A 22,929-nucleotide genomic window follows, 5' to 3' on the forward strand; every position below is an offset into this window, starting at 1 on the left:
TTATGACTAAGTAATACTCCATTGTATATATAAACCACATCTTCTTTATCCATTCATCTGTCAACTGACAGGTTGTTTCCATGTCTTGGCGCTTGTAAATAGTTCTGCTATGAACATAAGGCTACATTTATCTTTTTGAATTATAGTTTTGTCTGGATATATGCCCAGATGGAGAAGGAAATGGCAAGCCACTCTAGTATTCTTGCCTAGAGAATCCCGTGGACAGAGGAGCCTGGTGGGCTGCTGTCCATAGGGTTGCACAGAGACTGAAGCGACTTAGCATGCATGCATGCATTGTAGAAGGAAATAACAACCCACTCCAGCGTTCTTGCCTGGAGAATCCCAGGGATGTAGAAGCCTGGTGGGCTGCCATCTTTGGGGTTGTACAGAGTCGGACACGACTGAAGCGACTTAGCAGCAGCAGCAGCAGCATATGCCCAGAAGTGGGATTGCTGGATCATATGGCAACTCTAGTTTTAGTTTTTTGAGGAACCTCCATATTGTTCTCCATAGTGGCTGCACCAATTTATGTTCCCGCCAATAGTGTAGGGAGGGTTCCAGTTAGGGAAAGTTTTACATCACTACAGAGGACGGGTGGCCAGCCAAGTTCCTAGATACCAGGTAAGGGCCAACCTTGAAATGAGTCCTTTCTAAGGATAGGCAGCATCAGACTACTGTGTTACCTTTTTTCCTGCAGCATCCACCTTCTTGGTCAAGGCATTTTTAGAGCAAAATTATTATCAGTAGGACCCATGCAGTAGGATGAAAGCATCCTGCAATATTGACTTTTCATTATGGCCCTCCAGGGATCCTGGATTTAGCCAATTTAAACAAATCCTATTAAAAATAAAGGTCAGTCTTAGAAAGCTAGGTGGCTTTCTCCTTAAGTTTTTATATTAACCTTTTCTTAACCTGGCCTGAGCCATCAATTTAGGCACAACACAAGTCTGGTAAGTTGAGGTGGTCCATGATAGTCAAGGTACACATACAAGAAATAACAATTCCAGACAGCACCCTTGGAAACGAAAAGTGTGCACTTGTTAAGTCACACCAATGAAGGCACACATTAGTCAGGCAAAACAGGTTAATGGGGCCTCCAGTGTGGCTTCCCACTGTGAGTCCTTATGCCTCAGGGCTTTCTGTCCAGTCCAAATAATTCAGTTGAGTTCCTAGTTTTATTTATTTATTTAGGTGGCACCATGCAGCATTGGGATCTTAGTTCCCCAACCAGGGGTTGAACCCATGCCCCCTGCAGTGGAAGCTTGAAGTCGTAACCACTGGACTGCCAGGAAAGTCCCGAGTCCCTAGTTTTGGAAGCATTTCCAGGAGGAAGGCAGTTTCGATCAGTTTTGCTTGTCTTTGACATCAGTTCATTTGCTTCATGAGTGGGGACAGCATCTTCAGGTGTTCTTCCTGGAAACGCAGATGCTGAGGACATCCCCTGCTGTGTGACAGTCAGCGTTGTTAGGTGTGATCATAGGCTCAGCAGTCTGTTTGCATTCAAGACCTCAAAGCAGCTTGTGAAGGCAGTACTGACATGGAGGAGCAGTTCTTTTGTCTCTCTCTCTCTCTCTGGCTGTGCCAGGAGAGTTATGGGATCTTAGTTCCCTGAACAGGGATTGAATTCTAGGCCCTGGAAGTGAAAGCACAGAGTCCTAACCAGTGGACCACCAGAGAATTCCCCCAGGAGCAGTTCTGAAAGACAGCAGTTATAAAAAGTAGAAATCATTGATGCCCACCGATTCCTGCATCTCACAGGTGTTGGCGTTTTGTTTTTTCTGTGTTATCACTTGATCAGTATGTCTCATGCAGTAATCTTAACTTTACATTTTTTCCCAATCATGTTTTATTCTGATCTAGACTTTTCAGCAGGAAGGGTTAGGAATAAGGACAGTGTTGAGAATTTAGCTAAGCTACTCCATGCTGTTGTGTCTCAACATCCGTTTTGTTTGGCCAAGGGGCCAGCAGTGACCTTAAATGGACAGTAGTCCCCTTAGGTAAACCCATGCCCTAGATGGCAGCTCACAGAATCACAAGGAAATGTAAGTTCCTGATATGACTTCCTCAAAGGCCCTTGCAATCAACAATCTCCCCTGCCTCCCAGTGCCTTCTTACACTCTCTTAGATAAGACCAATGAGACCTTCATGGGACTTATCAAAGCACTGCTTTCCTGGTTTGAACTGACCAATCTGGCCTTAGCCTGGAAACGGCAAAGCACTCTACCCTATAAACTCTAATAAAAACATGTTCCCCAGGCCCTGCTTCTCTCTGTCTGCACTCTGCCTTGACCTACCCATGGGACCTGTAAGTATTTAATTTTTCTCTATTTTAATTTCTCTTGTGATCTGTTGTTGAAGTGTGGCTCACAACTGACACCTTGCACTCCACTTAATAAGTGTTAATTTAATAAATTCAAACAAAGGAATAGATGAACTTACATAGAAAAACATTTTTAATAAACTTAACCAAAAAGACACATCATGTTCAGGAACTTGTAGGACAAAATCCTGAATTTTCAAGTTTGCAGAATGTGATTTACATAACCCCAATCCCTATCCTCCCTGATCATTTATTTGGTAAATAGCCTGGAGAAGCTCAATCTCTGGGGATTTAATACTAAAAATTCCTAACTAAGAAAGAAAGGTGAGTGAATTAGAATCAGGTTACCAGTCCACTGTTGTCAATAATGTTATTAGTAAAACCCAAACACAAGTCAATAACTGTGAGATATCCTTGGGAAGAGGGGTGAGAACCCTATCTTTTAGGAGTGGGTGGAGAGGTCCCACTCCCCGTAATGTGCTCTCTCCCAATTTGGAGTTTTGACAGGAATCACAAGTGTCTTATGATTAATCATCTGAGATGCAATTCATCCCTACATTAGGTAGAGTTACTAGCATTTTGGTTTCAGATGGTCCCGTCAGAGAACAAACCCTTTCCCATGGACATCTGCAAATGAACAATGGGGTTCAGTAAGCATCCATAGTGTTTTTATAGTTTATGGCCCCACAAGGTGGAAGGGGAGGATGTCTTATATCTCCCAGAGCCTGGATTCTATTCATTGAGCCTATGTCTGCTTTCAGAAGTTGGAACAGTCTCTCGCAATCATTATGTGACGTTGCATGCATGCTCAGTCATTTAGTTGTGTCCAACACTTTGCAACCTCCATGGAGCCGCCAGGTTCCTCTGTCCATGGGATTTCCCAGGCAAGAATATTGAAGTGTGTTGCTGTTTCCTCCTCCAGGGGATCTTCCCGACCCAAGGATTGAACCCACATCTATGGCTCCTGCATTGGCAGGCAGATTCTTTACCGCTGAGCCACCTGGCAAGCCCTCAGCCTCCTGTTAGGTCCAGGTAAATAGGATCTCTGAATCCAGGATTCCAAAAAGGACTTTTCTTCTTTAGCAGCAGCAAAGCCAAGAGACTACTGGGTCAGACAGTGAGGTTCCAGGTCCTTTTTATCCTGCCAGACTTAAAGTTCAAATTGAACCACTCAAAACTATGCACATTAGGCTGGAAAATTATCAGCCTCTAAGAATTAGACATCTGATTTTGCAAGAACTTAGCAAATCAAAACCTGACTTTTAAAACTCAAAAGTAGATTTTCCTATAGAGATTTTCTCTCTTTTTTTTGTTGTCTACCTTTCTCATAGGCTCCAACAGGCAAAAATCTTAGCAAAAATAATCAGCTGTGAGATTTCAATAGCCAGCATTTAAATTTTAACCCATCCACCAGCAGCAAAAAGCAAGGATTTTATGTTCTACCAACACCTTTTATTGGGGAGCTTTCCCTGATTTGGGATAATCCCTCTAACATGTATGAAATTATAGGCATATAGTATTTTGTATCAGTTTTTATCATACAACCAGAAGTAGTAGCCACAAAAAAAGTCATTTTTTTAAAAAGTCTCTCCATTCTTTCTTTCTCCCTCTTTTTTTCATTGCAAGTTTGTACAACCCCCTCAACACTTTTCAGGATTGGCATTACAGCTGCTGAGAAATCCCAGCTGGAGTGTAAGGGGCTATTGTACCAGATGGAGGAGGCAATGGCACCCCACTCCAGTACTCTTGCCTGGAGAATCCCAGGGACGGGGGAGCCTGGTGGGCTGCAGTCCATGGGGTCGCTAAGAGTCGGACACGACTGAGTGACTTCACTTTCACTTTTCACTTTCATGCATTGGAGAAGGAAATGGCAACCCACTCCAGGGTTCTTGCCTGGAGAATCCCAGGGACGGGGGAGCCTGGTGGGCTGCCGTCTATGGGGTCACACAGAGTCGGATACGACTGAAGCGACTTAGCAGCAGCAGCAACTGTACCAGAGGACAGAGTATTGCTTTTCCCTTCTCTTTTATTTCTGGTTTATCTGAAGCTTGCTTTAGCCTTGGCACTGACAATCTTTTCCCCTCCCACTGGGAGGAGAGAACAAAACCCTAAGGCATCATCTAGGTTGCAACTGCAATTTTTAATCTTGTCACTTTAGCTACCATTGCCAAAAGCAATCAATACTTTCAATGAGCAGATTCTCCTGGACTTACCTGTATCATTTTGAAATTCCATAGTTAATCTTTACCTTTCACAACAGACATCATCTCTGCTGATGTTTCATACCACAGATGACTAGGTAGCCAGTTTGCATCAAAAGTTTATTATGATGTCCCCTTTATCCTTTTTCCAGACACTGCTTTAGCCATATTTCAGTGAGTTGGGGTTGTTTTAGTGAATCCCACTTTTGACACCAACTGCCACCCCCTAGTTCAGGGATTTGCTGGAATAATCCACAAGACTCGTCACATAGTTGTACTTGTGGATAAAATTTATTGCACTGAGAGGATATAGAATCAGAAAGGGAAAGACATATTGGGTGAAGTCTGAAGGATACTAGGAATAAGCCTCCAAAATTCCCTTTCCATTTCACTCCCATAAGATGTGCTTAATTTTACCAGCAGTTAAGTGTGAAATAACATGTGTGAAACATTGTTCAATTGCTCATTAAAGACTTAATGCCCAGGGTTTTTACTGGGTACTGGTCATGTAGGCAGCTTCCTGTGAACTGAGTGTCTGTGGTCCTCCAAGGTTCTTGTGTTAAAGCTTGATCCATATTGTGAGAGATGTATTTGGAGATGGAGCCTTTTGGAAGATAAGTAGATCCTGAGGGTGGAGTCTTGGGAATGGGATTAGTTCCTTTGTGATAATTTTATATGTCAATTTTACTGGCTATGGGGGCACCTACACTAAACATTATTTTGGGGGATATCTGTGAGGATGTTTCTAGATAAGATTAGCATTTGAATCAGTGGGCTCAGTAAAGTAAATTGGCCATTGTGGGTGGGCATCATACAATCAGTTGAGGACTGGCATAGAACAGAAGGCAAATGAAGGTGAAATTCACCCTTTTTTTCTTTCCTTACTGCTTGAACTGAGCTATCTCATCTCATCTTCTCTGTACTTGGACTGGGACTTACATCCTTGCTTTCCGTGGAGGCCCTTGGACTCATATTGAATTACACCACTTGCTTTCTTGGGTCTCCAGCTAGCAGACTGGCAGATTGTGAGATTTCTGGTCTATAATTGCACGAACCAATTCCTCATAATAAATTCATATATGTGTGTGTGTGTGTGTGTGTGTGTGTATATAAACAGATACATTTTTTCTGCACATTTCCAATATCTGAATTGTTTTTGCCTGTAAGGCATTAAGGGCTTCCCAGGTAGCATTAGTGGTAAAGAAACTGCCTGTCAAGATAGGAGATGCAAGAGACTGAGGTTCAGTTCCTGAGTTGGGAAAATACCCTGGAGTAGGAAATGGCAACCCACTCCAGTATTCTTGCCTGGAAAAATCTCAGGGACAGAGGAGCCTCAGGGACTACAGTCCCTAGGGTCACAAATGGTTGGATACGACTGAGTGACTGAGCACATAGGGTGTAAAGGGGAGAGCTCTCTGGTGGCTCAGCTGGTAAAGAATCCGCCTGCAATGCAGGAGGCCCTGGTTCAATTCCTGGGTCAGGACGATCCCCTGGAGAAGGGATAGGCCACCCACTCCAGTATGCTTGGGCTTCCCTGGTGACTCAGTTGGTAAAGAATTCACCTGCAATGTGGGAGACCTGGGTTCAATCCCTGGGTTGGGAAGATCCCCTGGAGAAGGGAAAGGCTACCCACTCCAGTATTCTGGCCTGGAGAATTCCATGGATTGTATAGTCCATGGGGTCACAAAGAGTCTGACTCGACTGAATGACTTTCACACTCAGAAGTGCAAGAGACAGATATTATTCAAAGAGGTTTTAAGATGAAGTCCTATTTCCTTTTCCCTACAATACTTTGAAGTAATTAGATATTATCTGCTCTGGGTTCTCCACCCCCTGCCCAGATTTTTTTTTTTTTTTTTTTCAGAAATTGGAAGAAAACACAGTTTTGTCTTAAGGGAAACAGAAAAAAAGAAAGTCCATCCATTGTCATCTTTTGTGGACAAACCTGGTTCTGTTTCCCCAAGGAAAATTATCTGATTTCTTTCTTTAATGACAGAGACAACCAACAGTGATGACATAGGATTATATATTTTCCTTTCTCGTCTGGGTCACTGAGAAGCCAGGCTTCCTCCATTCTTTAATAAAAATATTACAAAGTAACAAGCATGAACCCTATAATTTAAAGCAAAAAATAAAAATATAAGCCATCTTGTGCATTGGTTACTTTCCCTTAGTAAGGTAAGTTGTAGAACAGTACTCTAGGAACATTGGTTACAGTTAAGTCAATTTTTACAGCTCAAGGAAGAAACTTTATACGCAATATGTCCAAGAACGCTTCTATTTATAAATATAAAATTTATCAAAAATTTCTTGGAATACTGGCAGAACTGTGGAGAGAACCTGGGCTTACTTCTAGCTTCAAACTTGGCTATGCTGCTCAGAAGTAATTTCACCTTGGGAAAGTGATAATCTATGAATTAAATTTCCTCATCTATAAAATATGATGAAAATACCCCAAGCACAGGGTTGTTAATAATGAAAATAACATATGTAAGATACTTGACTCCATACCTGGCACAGAGTAGGAGCTCAATAAATGTAATATTCTCCTTACCTTGGGGAAGAAAAAGCCTACTAAGAGAGACTCTAATGTTCATAGAAGCTCTATTAATAACAGCCCCAAATGGAAACAACCCAAATATGACAGCCCCAAAAGACCATCAATAGTAGACTGAATTTTTAAAAAGTTGGAGAATCATACTATACATTACTATGTAGCATGAACTACTGTTACTATAAAAGCGAGGACAAATCTCACTAACATAATGTTGTGACACAGAATAATACATACTATATAATTCCATTGAAAAGTCAAAAACAGGCAAAATTAATCTACAGTGATAGAGGTCAGAAATCTTAACCTTTTGGAGGGAGATGAGATTAGAATGGGAAAAGAGGGAGACTGCCAGGGTGCTGGGAATGTCTTCACCTGAATAGTTGTGGTCATTAGAGGGGTATATGTGTGTACAAATCCATCAGACCGTACGCTTAAGATTTGCACATTGCATATGTATATCCTTTACCTTTGTACATGTATAAATAGCACATCAAAAAAAACCCTTCTTTTTGCCCCAGGAGCTAGATTTTATATCAGTATCAAATTTATTTTTTAGGAGAATCTGGCTCTAGATATGACATACCAATAGCCGGCTATCTTGCAGGCTGCGGTCTGTCCCTTGTAAGTGGCCCCGTTTTAGAGCTGGCCTGGAGCTGACAGGCATGTTATGAGGGTCGTGCTCTATCACCATTGACAGCTGGAGAGGCCATCACATGCCATCAGCAACAAAGCACGGGGAAAACCAGGCAGTGGACTGTGCTTCCCACCCTTCGGCTGCGAGGCAGAACCCCAGCAATGGAAGGATTAAAAAGCCTCTCAATTTAAAAAGACAGGGGGAGGGGAGGGGAATGTGGGCTGCACAATTTATAAATAGACATTACCAGAGGCTGCCTGATTGTGAAGTGGTTGTTTAGTAAATCTTTCTCCTTTAAGGATTCCATTATCAGAGACCATTTGAAAACATCAGTTTCGTTTTGTCACTTGGGGAGATCCTGGGTTTCATCGAGTCAGCCCTGTTGGGTGATATTTCTCTCTGCTAGATTTAGGGACGGGCCTTGGATATTCTGAAGCGCCTTTACATGGAGCACAAAGATGATGATGATGATGATGATGATGTGTCTTTTGCCAAATGGATGAGCAGCTTCTGGGGTCACAGCTGGATAGAGGAGGATGAGCGAGGACTCCGGGACCGCCGTGGATCACAAGACGCCAGTTACAGGAAAAGCTCCCTGCCCTGCCCAGTGAGTTGTTACAATGGAACCAGGGGAGAACCAAACTAGGGGAGGGGGCTTTCTCTTCTATTTTTTTGAGGGTCCTATGATACAAAGTTTTCTTTGGTTGAAATGAGTACTTCCAAACCTTTTTTTATACTCACAAAAAATCCCTTTTATCATTTAATCTTGTCCTCCAAGGGACCTGATTTTCATCTATTAAGTAATGATTCCTTCATTTTTAGCAACCTAAGATATGTTTAACTGCTACTCAGAGCTCCTGATAAGCCTGGGATAATCCTATTGAGAGGTAATATAATTCAAGCCAAAGGAAAGAAACCTGATGTTATAGTCTGTGTAGCACTGGTGTGGATCACTGTTTGATTTCCAGCAGTCTTTTTGAAATACTGAAAATAGCTCCACTATTTGGTGGCATCTAAGGAATTGGGGATTCTACTTAATAAGTCACTACCCCTGATCAATTTGATGTACTCTTTCTTCTGGTTCTCATTTAGTTTCCTGGTGGGAGAGAAAGCCAACATTCTACCACCCTCAGCACTGTTTTTCCATGGCTAGGCAGGGGACAGGAGAGCTCTTGAGAGGGAAATGGGTGGACCTGACCAGGTGTGGACTCGGCAGTGGGTACACGTGCACTTAGAATTCCAGCTACCAGAGAATATATCTCCAACCCCCTGCTATGCTAACTCCAGAACCAAATAAGTTTCAGGGGTGATGTTATTTTATTTTTGGCTCTGAAGTTCCCAGAAGCATAATGTATGTGAAGTATATTAAAGCATGTAAAGCAGTCTTATACTCCAAATGATGAGCAAGTTTGAGGAATGAGACCTCTTTGAGACACAAATATTTGAAAATAGTTCTCTTAAAAAGCATAATCAGGGACCAAGGGAGCATTTCAACATTTCACTGAACTCCAGGTTCTTTAAGTGAAAAAAGACAGAGGTTGCACTGGATGATCTACAAGAACCCTTCTAGTCTCACTTTCCATAATTCTGTTATAAAATAAACCCTTGCTTATTATGCTCATGTTTTAATCTTTTATGGCCCACACTGAGGGAGGTATTCATAATGTGTGAACCAGGAATATGACTAGTGTTTAGCCAAACAGCGAGAACCAGGGAGAAACAAAGAGAAAAAAAATGAGGTTCACTGTTTATCACAACAGCCCTTTGGAGCCACCAAAATATGAAAACAAATAAACATGACATAAAATAATAGTTTCCTGAATAGATTTTAGCATTTATTAGACTTTAAAAACTAGGATGATCTACCCTATTTAGAGAGTCCACTTGTAGGTTGCAATGTTGTTTGCCTTAAACTATTGGAGAATAGCAGAATTTCTGTGTATAACATTTCTAAAGAGGATCCATCTATCTTTTCCTGCTCATACTGGCTTTGGGCATCTGCCTGAGTTAACCTGTTTCGATTCTCCGAGTTGACAATTCCATAATTAGCAGACTAGCATGCAGAAAGCATGTGTTTATTTAAGGAAACAAAAGCATGGGCGAAACATGACGACCTAACTGAGTAGAGAAAGCATGAAACACAGAGCGCAGATTGGGAGACCCCGGGCAAAAGAGGCAGAGTCCTGGAGAATGGAGGGCCTGATTCCTCATCCCTCCTCACACAATGCCTGTATTTCTGAAGTGAATCTGTAGTTGGATACTTAACTTTTCCTGACTCTAAAATGTGCTCAAATTTTTCTTACTTTGGAGATATGAGAACAATTAGGTTTTCAAGTTTTGTGTTTTGCTTTGAGCTCAGAAACAACTTAAAATAAAAAAAGCTTACTCTTAGCCTTATCTTTTTTTTTTTTTTTCTCTCCCCACTGCTCCACTCAAAGGCTTCTCCCTTGTTGCAACCTGTTAGTAGCCTACATCCATCAGTTTTATATTCATGCGAAGAATTTTCCCCTTCTTTCCTATTTGCATGTGGTTTCCACTATGGGTCTTGAGCCTCACGATTCTTGCAAAACCATAGTGATGGAACATTAAATCATCACACATATTTATCGAACACCGACTGTACGCCAGTTGTTGTTCAAGGCACAATAGGATTACAGGGGAAAAGAAGACATATATGGCGTCTGTGCTTGTGGCGTGTCCAAGCTGGTGGAAAATACAAATTTGGCAGAAAGAATGAGGTAGACAAGGTATAAAGCTTGCTCCATCTTAGAGAACACTGCTACTTTTGGCTTCTCCTGGTAGTAGAAGAGAGGAAACAAGTCCATGGAGCATTATGATAAAAGCTCCCCTGTAGAATTGTCACTGATGCCTGAAATTTATTACAAATTTCTTAGATTATAGAGAACACACACTACTTTTTGACAAGACTCATTATAATCTGTGATTGCTGATTTAAATCAAGTTAAAAATCTAACTTTACTGTTCTGAGGTACTTGTGTGAAAAAAAAAATTTTTTTTTCGTCTCTCTCATTATTGAACAAATCTTCCTCCCTCCATTGTCACATGAATACAAACTTGAAGTAGAAAAATCTGCATATCCCTTATTTATTCTACTCACTGAAAGTGAATTTTAAGTAGTTGATTTGACTTTCTAGTCATCTTCAGATTAATGTGGTTCTCTTAGCTTTGTTCTACACAGTTAGGGCCTAGTGGAAGTGAGGATTATGCTGAATGATAGACCTCTTCAAGGGGGAACTGAGTTCCCTGGCCTTGGGCTTTCTCAGTGCTTCTTCGATGCTCACATAGGCACAACATGTGCTGGTCCACTTCATATCATTTGAGGGGGTTCAAAATAAACCTCTTACCTATCTGTACCCCAAGGGATTTTTTTTTTCTTTTTAAAAAAAATCACCTTTAACCAATTTTATATTCTGTCTTTATAGTCTTAATTTAAAACTGCCGAAGTGAAATGAAGTGAAAGTCGCTCAGTCAGGTCCGATTCTTTGTGACCCCTTGGACTGTATCCCACCAGGCTCCTCTGTCCATGGAGTTCTCCAGGCCAGAATACTGGAGTGGGTAACTGTTCCCTTCTCCAGAGGCTCTTCCCAACCCAGAGATCGAACTCAGGTTTTCCGTATTGCAGGCAGATTCTTTACCATCTGAGCCACCAGGGAAGCCCAAGAATACTGGAGTGGGTAGCCTATCCCTTCTCCAGCAGATCTTGCTAACCCAGGAATTGAGCCAGGATCTCCTGCATTAAGGCAGATTCTTTCCCAGCTGAGCTACCAGGGAAGAAAACTGTAGAATATATATCTAATTTTAACTTTTTTGACTGACTGACCTAAGGGTTGTTACACACTCTCACCATTGTAGTATCTCACTTCAGTGGTGGTTCTCCAGCAGTTGCTCACTACAGGGGTAGGGTGGGCCTTGGCCCCCTTAGAGGATTTCTCACACCTGAAACGAAGGGGATGCCCTAAAGTTTTGTGACTAATGTGGTTCCTTGTTTTTCAGCTTAAATTTGTATTCCATTTCAAGAGGAGACAAACTTGATCCAAAGAAATTAGTAATAAATTTCAGGCATCAGTGACAGTTCTACAGGGGAGCATTTATCATTAATGTTCCCTGGACTTGTTTCCTCTCTTCTACTATCAATAGAGGCCAAGATAGAGGAGTTTCTGGGAAGGCAGCAGAGTGGAGTAAGAGTGAGGGCTCTGAGGTGCCTCCCAGTGTCTACTGCTGGCTGCATAACCTCCCTCTGTCTCAGAGGCCGTCTTTGTGAATGGGATCGATGAAAACAGTGCATACATCATGCAGGTGTTCTTAGGATTCAGTGAGTAGTGTGTGCAGTGTGCTTAGAACAGTGCCTGGGACCGAGTAAGCACTTTTTCTCCCCCTCTCTATCCCACCTCCTCTCCCTCCTCCTCCTCTTTTTCCTTATGTGTCAGAGTTTAAATTGTCTTTTAGTTTCCCTAAAGGAGGTCCAGTGGATGGTATCGACCTACCATTTTACCAGTTGAACCTTTTTTTCCTGATGCTGTTTCTGTATAATGCTAATTGACTAATTTATAAATCTCTTGGCTCTGTTGATAGGCAGTTAATATTCCTCACATAAAATTCATTTAGACTATTTCCTAAAGACCGACAAATTATTATTACTTTTGTAATAAGATTTTGTATAAACTGGTACATTGTTTAAAGCCATGTTTCACTTAGAAATAGAATGAACTTGTTGCTGTTGTTGAAGATACAAGTTTGGGATTATTAATCTGATTAAGGGGTTTCCCAGGTGGCTCAGAGGTAAAGAATCAGCCTGCCAAGCAGGAAATGCAGATTTGATCCTTGGGTTGGGAAGATCCCCTGGAGAAGGAAATGACAACCCACTCCAGTATTCTTGCCTGGAAAATCTTATAGACAGAGGAGCCTGGCAGGTTCCATTCTGTGGGGTCACAGAGTCAGACATGACTTAGTCACTAAACAACAACAACTACAATAATCCAAGGAAGAGACATCTTATGCTTAAGCATTTACCTCTCCATAAAGTCACTAGTCATGTAAGTCTTAGGCAAGTTTCTTAGCCAAACCAAGATTCATTTTCCTCATCTGTGAAAGGGGAAGAATGACTCCCTTGTAGGATTTGTTCAGAGATTAGAGATAAGGCCTGGTCCCCAGAGAGCCTGATACACACAGTGCACTAAGATTCAACATGGGTCTTAATTATCTCAACACCTGGATCTTTTCCCCAATTATTTCTCATCATGCTCAGGTGCTTGCATTTACTCAGAGGGCAGGAGGGGTACAATTGAAGGGTGATTATAATTACACCCAGAATAAAAAACTTCAAGTAGTTCTTGGAGTGAAGGTGTTACATAACTATATTTTCAAAAGGCAAGAACCTATGGCTTGGAGTCAAGAGTGCATAGGATTTTTTTTGGAGAGAAATGGTTTTCTGGCATCCCTGTGAGAAACAGCAAGGTTGTTCAGAGCACTCTTTTCTAGTCAGAGCACTATTAACTCCTGGGAGTGCTCTAACAAGTCCATGCCTGCTGCAGGCTTTGTAGCCTGGGAGCCGGGGAGCCCAGGTCATGAGCTCAGAGTGTGGGGGATCCCATGCCTCACACGAGGACCTGCGTCACAGCACAGGAGATAGATGGATAAGGTTGATCCATGGACGTGGAAGTGACATTCCACACCTTGAAAAAAAAAAAAAAAGCTTTTTAGGGTATTGATTCAAGTCTTTGTGGGGGAAATTGCATTAGAAGGGCATATAAAATTCCAAAAGTAGAGCTTGCTTACTAAGAAAACATTTTTAAAAGTGGGAAAATTTCCATGTAACCAATTAGAGTGCTTTTTATGTGTGTGTGTTTATTTATTTGTAATCAAAGGATAATTGCTTTACAGTATTATGTTGGTTTCTGCATTTGAATCAGCCGTAGGTATACATGTTTCCCCTCCCTCTTGAACCTCCCTTCTGCCTCCCTCCCCATCCCACCCCTCTAGGTTGTCACCAAGCCCCAGTTTGAGTTCCCTGAGACATACACAAATTCCCATTGGCTATCTATTTTACATATGGTAATATATGTTTCTATGTTACCAGTTAGAGTGCTTTTAAAGCTTGTTTCTCACAAGCTTCCGCACCTAAACAGACTAACTGGAAATTTCATCTGACATAAGGAGATATTAAGGGTACACTTTATTTACATTGTGATGGAAACCCTTGCCATTTTTTTTATGCCTATCAATGGAAAAGAACATTTGTACAAACACATACATTTCATTCCCAGTCTCACATCTTTTAAATTTTATTTTTTAAGATTTTTGATGTGATAAGAACATGTAACATGAGATTTATCCTGTTTGGCAGATTTTTAAGTGCACGATACAGTATTGTTACCTTTAGGCACAAGGTTGTACCGCAGAACTCTAGAACTTACTATTTATTTATTTAGTTTAGCTGCGCCGTGAAGCATGTGGAATCTCAGTCCTCTTGACAAAGGGTGGTACCACGCCCCCTGCAGGGGAAGCGTGGCCTCTGAACCAGTGCACTGAAATGTTATACCTGCTAATTAGCAACTGCCCCAGCCCTTGGCACCCACCATTCTAGTCCTTCCTTCTAGGAGCTTGACCATTTCGGATGTTATATAAGTGGAATCATGAAGTATTAGTCCTTCTGTGTCCCAGTCTCAATTTTTTAGCGTATTATTATTCTTTTTTTACTGACAATATAAGTGATCAGTACAGAAAACATCTATAGAAAACGTCTACTCCCTGTGTTTTCACGTGGTCTCTCCTCCATATGAGTATGTCCCTGGTGTCTCTCAATTTCTTCCTCTTATAAGAACACTAGTTAGAGTGGATTAGGGCCACCCTGATGGCCTCATTTTAAGTTAATTTTTAAAGGCCCTACCCCCAAATACAGTCACATTGTGAGCTATTCACATGGGGCTTCAATATGTGAATTTGGTGGGGCAGGTTGTGGGGGAAGGGATGACACAATTCAGCCCATGTGCAATGAGGACCTTATTTTAAGCCTTTTGATTCATATTGTCAACAGCTTTCCAAGAAAGCTGTATCCATTTATAGTCCTGCTACCAGCAAGGAATGACAGTGCCTATCCCCTTGCACTCTTGCTAGTGTTAGTATTATTAAAAAACAAACAAACAAACAAACACAAAAAAAAAACCTTTTTTTTGCTAACCCAAAAGGCAAAATTGGTTGTCATTTCATTTTAACATAATTTTGACTACTAATAAGCCTAAACAGTTTTCACCACTTGGTATTTCTTTTTCTTTCATTCTTTATACTTTTATTCATTGAATGTATATTTAATAAACTCATGTTGTGAAGGCAGCAAAGTGCTGTGTACTGAGTTTCTAGGAGAGAATGTTACGTAGCCCTTGACACGTGGACCACACAGTCTACTGGAGAAGAGAGACGTGTAACAGAATCAACCAGAAGATCAACGACAGTTGTGAAAAGCGTCATGAAGAAGTATAAGACCTCAGGGAGAGTGTCTAACAGTGCTTCAGGGGCCTGGACCAATCAAGGGGGTAGGCAAGGCTTTTTGGGGGGTGTGGTTTCCACTGTGAGTGAAGTGCGATTAGCTGGTGATGAAGTGAAGGGGTGGGGTCACAGCCAGAGAGGACCTCTTGTGAAAATGCCTGTGCCGGCTAGGAGCAAGTGAGCTGCAGGAAGCGACCAGCGAGGCTGCGTCCATGAAGAGGTGAGGGTGGTGCAAGATGAAGTGTGATGGGGTATGTTTGTTGCAGTTGTTTTAACTATGCTGGGTGCTGTGGGGAAAGTGAAATAAAGTGAGTAAGAGTGAACCCAGGATAGCTCCAACTAGGTAGGAGGCTGCTACTGTAATCTGGGCGAAAGGTAATGATGACTTGGATTAGGGTAGTAACGGTGGCACTGGAAAAAAGTGAGTGGTTTTCAGAGACACTTGAGAGGTGGATTCTACTGACTTGGCAATTGGATGTGGAAGGTGGCCCAAGCAACCAGGTGAATGGCGATGCCTTTTCTAAATTGAGGGGCACTTGAGAAGCAGGTCTGGGGAGGAGAGGCAATGAGCTCGAATTTGGACGGATCAGGTTGTGTGCCTATGGGAAACCAAGAAGAGAAGTTTTGAGCGGGCAGAAGCTCAGGGGAGAAGTCAGTATAAATGAGGAAACTAGGGTATAGATAGAAATTGAAGTCTGGGGGTGAGACATTTAGGGAGACAGTGTTAAGTGAGAAAGCAAAGGAAGGGAGGGAGGACTGGTTTAGAGCGCTTGGGACTCCAACAATTGTGAGCAGACAGAAGGGAGAAGTGAGCAAACCTCTAAAACACAGTGGCAGAAAGGTGAAGGGGAAACCAAGAAGGTGCCATGGCAGAAGGCGAGAGAAAGACTGTTTCAGAATGGCTCCCTAGGCACCTGGGTTGGAGGCTACATGGAGGACGAAAGGCTAAAACATGCACAGCATTTGGCAACATGGGGACCAATATCCTAACTAACATGTGGCTGCAAAAGCTGGATTGGAGTGGTTTGGAGAGTAAGAGAAATTAGGACAGCAAATGTCACAATTCTTTCAAAAGTTTGGCTTCTCTGAACTCTGTCTTTTGATCATTTTCCAGTTGTTGATCATCTTCTGTTGCTGTCATTGTGTTACCTGACCTCTATGTTTGTATGTATATGTGAATATACTTATTTATCTTCAGAGTATTTATTCAATATTAGTAAAATGTAGCAAATATTTTGGTTTTTTTTGGTCCACTGCATAATTTTGTGTTGTTTTCATGTATATTAGCTTTACTTATGTAATTAAATTAATTTTTTTTCCTTTTGACTTCTTCTATTGTTCTCTGCTCTTAGAAATTCCTTCTCCATACAGAAATCACACAACTATTCATCTTTGTATTATTTTTTTTAATGTTTATGGCTTCTTTAAAATTTTCATTTGATTATTTTGAAATTTTTTTTCTACATGTCAGTTTAAGGCTTGGGACACTTGATTATACCACCCTAATGATACAGAAGCAACAAAGCTAGTCTTGGGATATTTAATGTTTTGACCAATTGACTCCACTGCCTCATTGCTGTAGAAAGGGCCTACTGATCAAGAAGATAAAATTTCAGTTCAACATGAGATTCCTTTGGTTGGTAATCTATGGACATTCTGTCTCTGTGCTAATATTGTGCAGTCTCTTTATATTGTAACATTTTTTATTCTGTATTCCCAGTTTCCTGTACTTCCCAGAATGATGTCATCTGCCAGCCATCCTAGAAGGTATTCTTATGAGGACCAGGGATTTCGATGCCACACTCAAGTGCGGGATCACAGAAAGTGCTCAGGGGATGGGTCATTTAAGGAGCCATTGGAATCAAAAGGAAGATCCCATTCCAAAATTCAGTCATTTTCACACTCCTTTGAACAGCAACTGTGCTTTAGAACCAAACGTTCCGTCTCTTTGGTATGTAACAGAGTTATTGAATATTTAAGCTGTCTTAAAAAAGGAAACTCAAAGGGTTCATACTCTCCCAGTTTGAGAACAAATCTAGCTTCTTATTTACAGTTTGGCATTGAGATCTTTCAGAGAAGGCAGTGGCACCCCACTCCAGTACTCTTGCCTGGAAAATCCCATGGATGGAGGAGCCTGGTGGGCTGCAATCCATGGGGTTGCAAAGAGTCGGACACGACTGAGCGACTTCACTTTCACTTTTCACTTTCATGCATTGGAGAAGGAAATGGCAACACACTCCAGTGTTCTTGCCTGGAGAATCCCAGGGACGGGGGAGCCTGGTAGGCTGACGTCTCTGGGGTCGCACAGAGTCGGATACGACTGAAGCGACTTAGCAGCAGCAGAAGCATTGAGATCTTTGGAAAATGACACCTGTTTTAGATAGCCCAGATGTACATATAGGTTTTAAATTATTATTATTTAAAGACATTGGGTGTAGGAAGAATTCCTGAAGAAGTACTGGTTGGAATGTTTTGTTACCAATGTCCTCTAGTTCTTTGAGACTGTTCCTATCACCCTTATTACAAATAATTGTGATTTGTTCTCCTTTCGCTATCTGAAAAAGAAAAAGCTGTCCCTAATGCTCTTGTCCTTCCCTATGTAATCTGGTAGGAAATAGTTTGTTATGGCGTTGTGCCCCCTGTATCTTTAAAAAGCACACGGAAGGAACTCTCTGGACACCATGGAGAGCAGGAGCAGGAGTGGTCACAGTGGCCTCGTGGGAATCCAAGTGAGGCATAAGGGAAACAGGCAGGAAACGGGGGGAGGACTAGAACACCACTGATGATGCCAAAACTGATACATAAAGTCCCAAACTAGAGACCAGTTAATTGGAGGTTAGTTTTTCAACTTTGCAATGTGTTCACTGAGCAGCCTTGAGCAGCATACTTCTTTTTTGGTGAGTCTTTGATTTTGGTTTTATTTTGCAAAAGAAGAGTAACGATATGTTTCTGCCATGTAGTAGATGGAGCAACCAAGTAAGGCTAGATCCACCTGGATCTTGAGCTGCGCTTTGTGACTGGCTGGGGAAGACACTCAGGGGCTTCCTACCTCAGGGTCCCCCGAGCTCGGTGCTTTCTGCCTAGCTGTGACGGCTGCTGGGATTGTCACTGTGCATCTTTGCCTCACGGTGGCACTTCACTTTTGTCGCAGTGACCTTGTGTGTCTATGACTCCCCTTGAGTAAGTGCTGTCTCTACGGGATCAAAAAAGGAATAAGGAAGGAAGAATAGTGAACAGCGGTCACTTTCTGTGTCTAAACCTTATTAAAGGTTTCTATTTTGTCTTTTTTTTTTTAATACTTTTTTTTTTTAGATATGCTTTCAGATTTAGAACAAGGTTGCAAGAATAGTGCCAAGACTACACCTTTCACCTAGATTCCCTCTAAACGTGAACATATTATCCCATTTACATTTACTCTCTTTTTCCTTCCCACCCCCGAACAAGGGCACAAGGATATAAATATAGTATGGTAATTAAACTGAGGAAATGAACACCAACAGAATATCTTATCTATTGGCCTTATTCCTATTTTTCCAGTTGTCCCAATAGTATTTTTTATATCAAGATTCCAGATCATGTGTTACAACTGATTTTCATGTCCCTTTAAGCTATTTTATTTCTGCAGCAATGCCTGAGTCTTTATCTTTCATAAGACTGGCTGGTTATGTTTTAGAATGAAGCTCAGTTTGAAATCATCTGATATTTCCTCATGATTAGATTCACATTATGAGCTTTTGGCAGGAATAAAATATTTTTTCACATCTGTTTCAAAACTGCTTGTTAAAGTCATTAATTATATTAATCAGGGAACTGACTTGCTTTAAATTCTTTCTAGAGTAAGGAAGGATATAAATGTGTTTTGAAAAAAAATTTAATCAGAACAATTCTTTGTTGATTCTGTTGGCCACAGAAAAAATTCATATCACATGTTTACATAAGTGTGTAAATGTGAAATCAATTTTCTTACTTAAAGAGATGTCATTACCTTATCCTTAAAATATAATAATGTTTGTTTCATTCATTTCTCAAGTTCTTCCTTTTGAGTGCCAAGATAACCAAGGCAGCCTTTTCAACTTTTTTGACTCAAGAACTCTGTTCATAGTTGTATATAGTTGGCCCTTCATGTCCTTGGGTTCTGTACTTGTGAACTTGAGCATCCATGCATCTTGGTACCCGTGGGTGGTTTTGGAACCAGTCCCCTTGAGGATACTGAGGGACAACTGTATAATAACCTAGAAACCTGCTAGGAATTTACAAAATCATTAAAATGCTTTTCATATTATGTGATCAATATATATGATAAATAATTTTAAATTAAATATTTTAAATTTTATATTACTTTTATATTATAAAATTTTTCTTCATTCCAAATAAAATAATTTTGAAAATGCATACTTTAAAACATTTTTCTGTGTAACAATTGATGCGATTTTCTGAAACTAACTAACTACATTAAAAAGCGTGATTTGTCAGCAAATCTAAAAATGATGTATATTGCCTTTTATTTGGGGGCCAAATGTATACTACTATGTAGATTTAAATTTTACATCTTTTAACATCAAGAAGAGCCAGAAAACTGCTTTTGTGATCTGTTCATGACCAATAACATTAAAGTTTTTCCGTTTGATATTGAAAAACTCAACTGGCATTTAAAAATAATTTTTCTCACTTTGTTTCTAAGTGATAAGATAAGAAAAAAATATTTCAGGTCATTATTATGAGCAGTTTTCACATAGTCTTTATTCTCAATGAGGGAAAAGCCAAATTGCAAATAATCATCACTATATTTTCTCTATTTTATACTGTTCTTATAAGGATTAGAGACATTCCTGGCTGCTAAATATGAATTATGAGCAGATTGATGGATTTAATACAAGTGCTGGACCTAATGAAAATAATCTGGAGGCACATTTACAGGGCTAGTACAATTTTTAAGCCCCTCTTAACCTGTATCTCAGCATCATCATTTGTTTTGCTTTCTGATTTTGACTAGCGGACCATTATAGATAGAAATGAAATAATCTCAGTATGAAAACAATTTAACACTGTACAGAGGATAACACCCCCTCAGTAACCAGATCCCCATAGCTCACCCTGCTGGGCTAGTCATGACCTTGCTCATCTGAGTGTTACTGCTTATGTTCACCTCATAGGCACTCAGGAGTTCTGCAGCATTTCCAATTCAAGTGGACAATGGGGGAATAATGATTTTTTTTATTTAAAAAACTGAAGTGTAAATAGATACCATCACCACATTTATCAATACTAGTCTTTTGTAAGTAATTCCTTTGAAACTAACCCTCTGACCATGGAAACCAAAGAAGCACACCTCTCCCCTTGCCCCCAGTCTCCACACAGTTCCCTATCACATCACCCTATTTATAGTTACCATTACATTTATAACTACCTGTTATTTTTTTATTTCCTTTCAGGCTTATTGGTTGATTGTCTCCCTCCGCCTAGGTGTAGAATCTAAGAAGTAGGGTCTCCAGTCTAGTTGGTGTCATATCGCCCCATCCTAGAACAACAGTCTGTGTTCGTTCATTTGATCATTGAATGCAGACCCCTGGGCAACTTGTTGGGGAATGTTCGTGTGGTTGAATGTCATTCTTGACACGTCATTCTTTACCTAGTCCTTATCTGAAAACTTAGTGCAAGCCCTTAGTGACCGTGAGGAGGTTAGAATCATTCAATGTATGATTCCCTTGCCACATTCTTTTTCAAAAAGTACCAGAAGAGTATTAATTTTACTGTGAAATCACATCCCTTTGTATCTTAGAGGCAAAGTCATGTGCAGGCTGAGTTTCCTCCACAGACCATCTGCTGGTGCCCAAGGCCCCTCTTCCTTTATTTATGACTAAAGCTTTAGCAACACCCTTAGGCTTGTGCTAATTTATTACTAAAAACTAAGATGTGAAAGTCTCCTAAATGATTAGAGTTTCCTACATTTCTGATAATTAGGAAAAATGTTGAATGTTGTCAGCTATCTACCCTTTTCCAATCCTTCTTTATCAGGGACCTGAGAGCAGAAAGGAGAGAAATGAGAGAGAACGCCCGTTTCTGGAAGTGAGGTCTTGCAAGAAAGTGGAGGAAAAAAGGAGCTCTAGGAAGGAAGAGCATGGAGAAGTGTACCTGCCCACCCTGTCTGAAAAAGCGCTCAAATAACCCTTTGCTTCCACACCATGGCTACCGACGCTGCTGTGTTTTTTGAGCCCCAATTTACCAGACCCAGGAACGGTACCTGTAAGAGGGTCTGCAGATGCTGAGTGACTCAGGTGGGTGGTTGATTCAGCTGCTCCCCAAGACAGTTTGCATCATACCCCACCTGCTTTTCAGAGTATGATCTGCTCTGTTGCCCTTTTAGGGGAATAAAAAGAATAAAAGGTATTTTAATAGAATAAAGTTATTCTTGAAAATGTAAAGAGAGATATTTAAAGAGCCACCTACACATCTTCACCAACCCTTCTTCCACATCAGCCTCACAAATAATCTTAAATAAAAGTCATTGGTGTGACTCGAACTCCTTACTAGAAGTTATTAAATAAGTATGTCTAATGGCCATTATTTAATGAGAACTGGTAATTAAAGGTGCCAGGTACTATGCGGAGAGTTTGAAAGCATGACCTGAAATAGTCCTCACCACTCTCAAGGTGGGGTGTAGTCTTTTCACTTGCTGGCAGAGGAAACTGGAGTTTAGGAAAGTTCTGTCTTTCACTGCTGAGGTGGTAATCAGAGTTAGGGCCAGAGCTCAGCTCATTCTGACTCATGTTCCTAACCTGAGGCAGGACATCTTTTTCCCTTTGGCAGAGGGTCCTGACTTAGTCTGTGTGTGATTTGCTTGTAAATGGGTAGAGGTGAATGAGAAAAGCAGGACTTGGAAATGGGTTATAGTTTTGATGATGAGAACTTTTAAGATTTACTCTCTTAGCAACTTTCAAATATACAATACAGTATTGTTGACTATCGTCACCTTGCTGTACATTACACCCCATGACTTATTTGAAACATATGGAATGCTTCGCACAGATCTGCACGTCACCCTTACACACGCGCTGTGCTAATCTTCTGTGTGTCCAGAGAAGTTCCAATGTTACTGTATGTGCTGTTGAAGCAGGGACTTTTTATTCTTTTTCCAGCTTTATTGAAGTATAATTGATGAATAAATTTGTATATATTTAAATTGTTCAGCATGATGATCGACGTGTATGTATTTGACATTCTTTGTGAAACCATCACCACAGTCAGGTTAATTAAACACGTTGAGCCCATATTCTATTTTTTTTCCCTAGGAGGAGAGATAGTTGAAATCTCCCTATTTATTCTTTTTTTAAAATTAAAAAAAATTTTACTTGGAGGATAATTGCTTAACAACGTTGTGTTGGTTTCTGCCATATAACAATGTGAATCAGCCATAAGTGTATATTATATATATATATATGTCCCCTCCTCTTGAAGCTCCCTCCGCTCCCCATCCCATCCCTCTGGGCTGTCACAGAACACTGGATTTGTGCTCCCTGTGTCATACAGCAACTTCCCACTGGCTCTCTGTTTTCCATATGGTAATGTATAGGTTTCAATGCCACCCTCTCAAATCCGTCCCACCCTTTTCTTCCACTGCTGTGTCCATAATCATAAGTCTGTTCTCTACATCTGGGTCTCTATTCCTGCCCCCTTTTTATTCTTTATCTCTGTCTTGGATCTTTAAATGCCCAAG

At 40.8% G+C, this 22,929-nt stretch overlaps 1 protein-coding gene and 1 long non-coding RNA gene across 5 annotated transcripts in view; one reads left to right on the forward strand and one right to left on the reverse strand.

The window, feature by feature from the left end:
- Positions 1–22,403, forward strand: part of LNP1 (leukemia NUP98 fusion partner 1) — a 39,995-nt gene extending 17,592 nt beyond the window's left edge. For 3 of the 4 annotated variants that reach the window (XM_055567930.1, XM_055567929.1, XM_055567928.1), the window contains exons 2-4: positions 8,119–8,319; positions 16,936–17,166; positions 21,231–22,403. In XM_055567930.1, coding sequence (XP_055423905.1) covers positions 8,158–8,319; positions 16,936–17,166; positions 21,231–21,380 — 543 coding nt within the window. In that variant the 5' untranslated portion in view covers positions 8,119–8,157 and the 3' untranslated portion in view covers positions 21,381–22,403. Of the gene's footprint in view, positions 1–2,256; positions 2,306–8,118; positions 8,320–16,935; positions 17,167–21,230 lie in introns of all 4 variants that reach the window. The other variant, XM_055567927.1, reaches the window with a different exon arrangement.
- LOC129643454 (uncharacterized) lies at positions 13,076–14,401 on the reverse strand. Its single transcript, XR_008710313.1, has 2 exons — positions 14,147–14,401; positions 13,076–13,405 (listed from the first exon to the last, which is right to left on the reverse strand). It is a non-coding gene; the product is annotated as an uncharacterized LOC129643454 (long non-coding RNA).
- Positions 22,404–22,929: the final 526 nt, after the last annotated feature.

The sequence above is a fragment of the Bubalus kerabau genome, chromosome 2 (genome assembly GCF_029407905.1).
Source record: "Bubalus kerabau isolate K-KA32 ecotype Philippines breed swamp buffalo chromosome 2, PCC_UOA_SB_1v2, whole genome shotgun sequence".
In the NCBI taxonomy this organism is placed as follows: domain Eukaryota; kingdom Metazoa; phylum Chordata; class Mammalia; order Artiodactyla; family Bovidae; genus Bubalus; species Bubalus kerabau.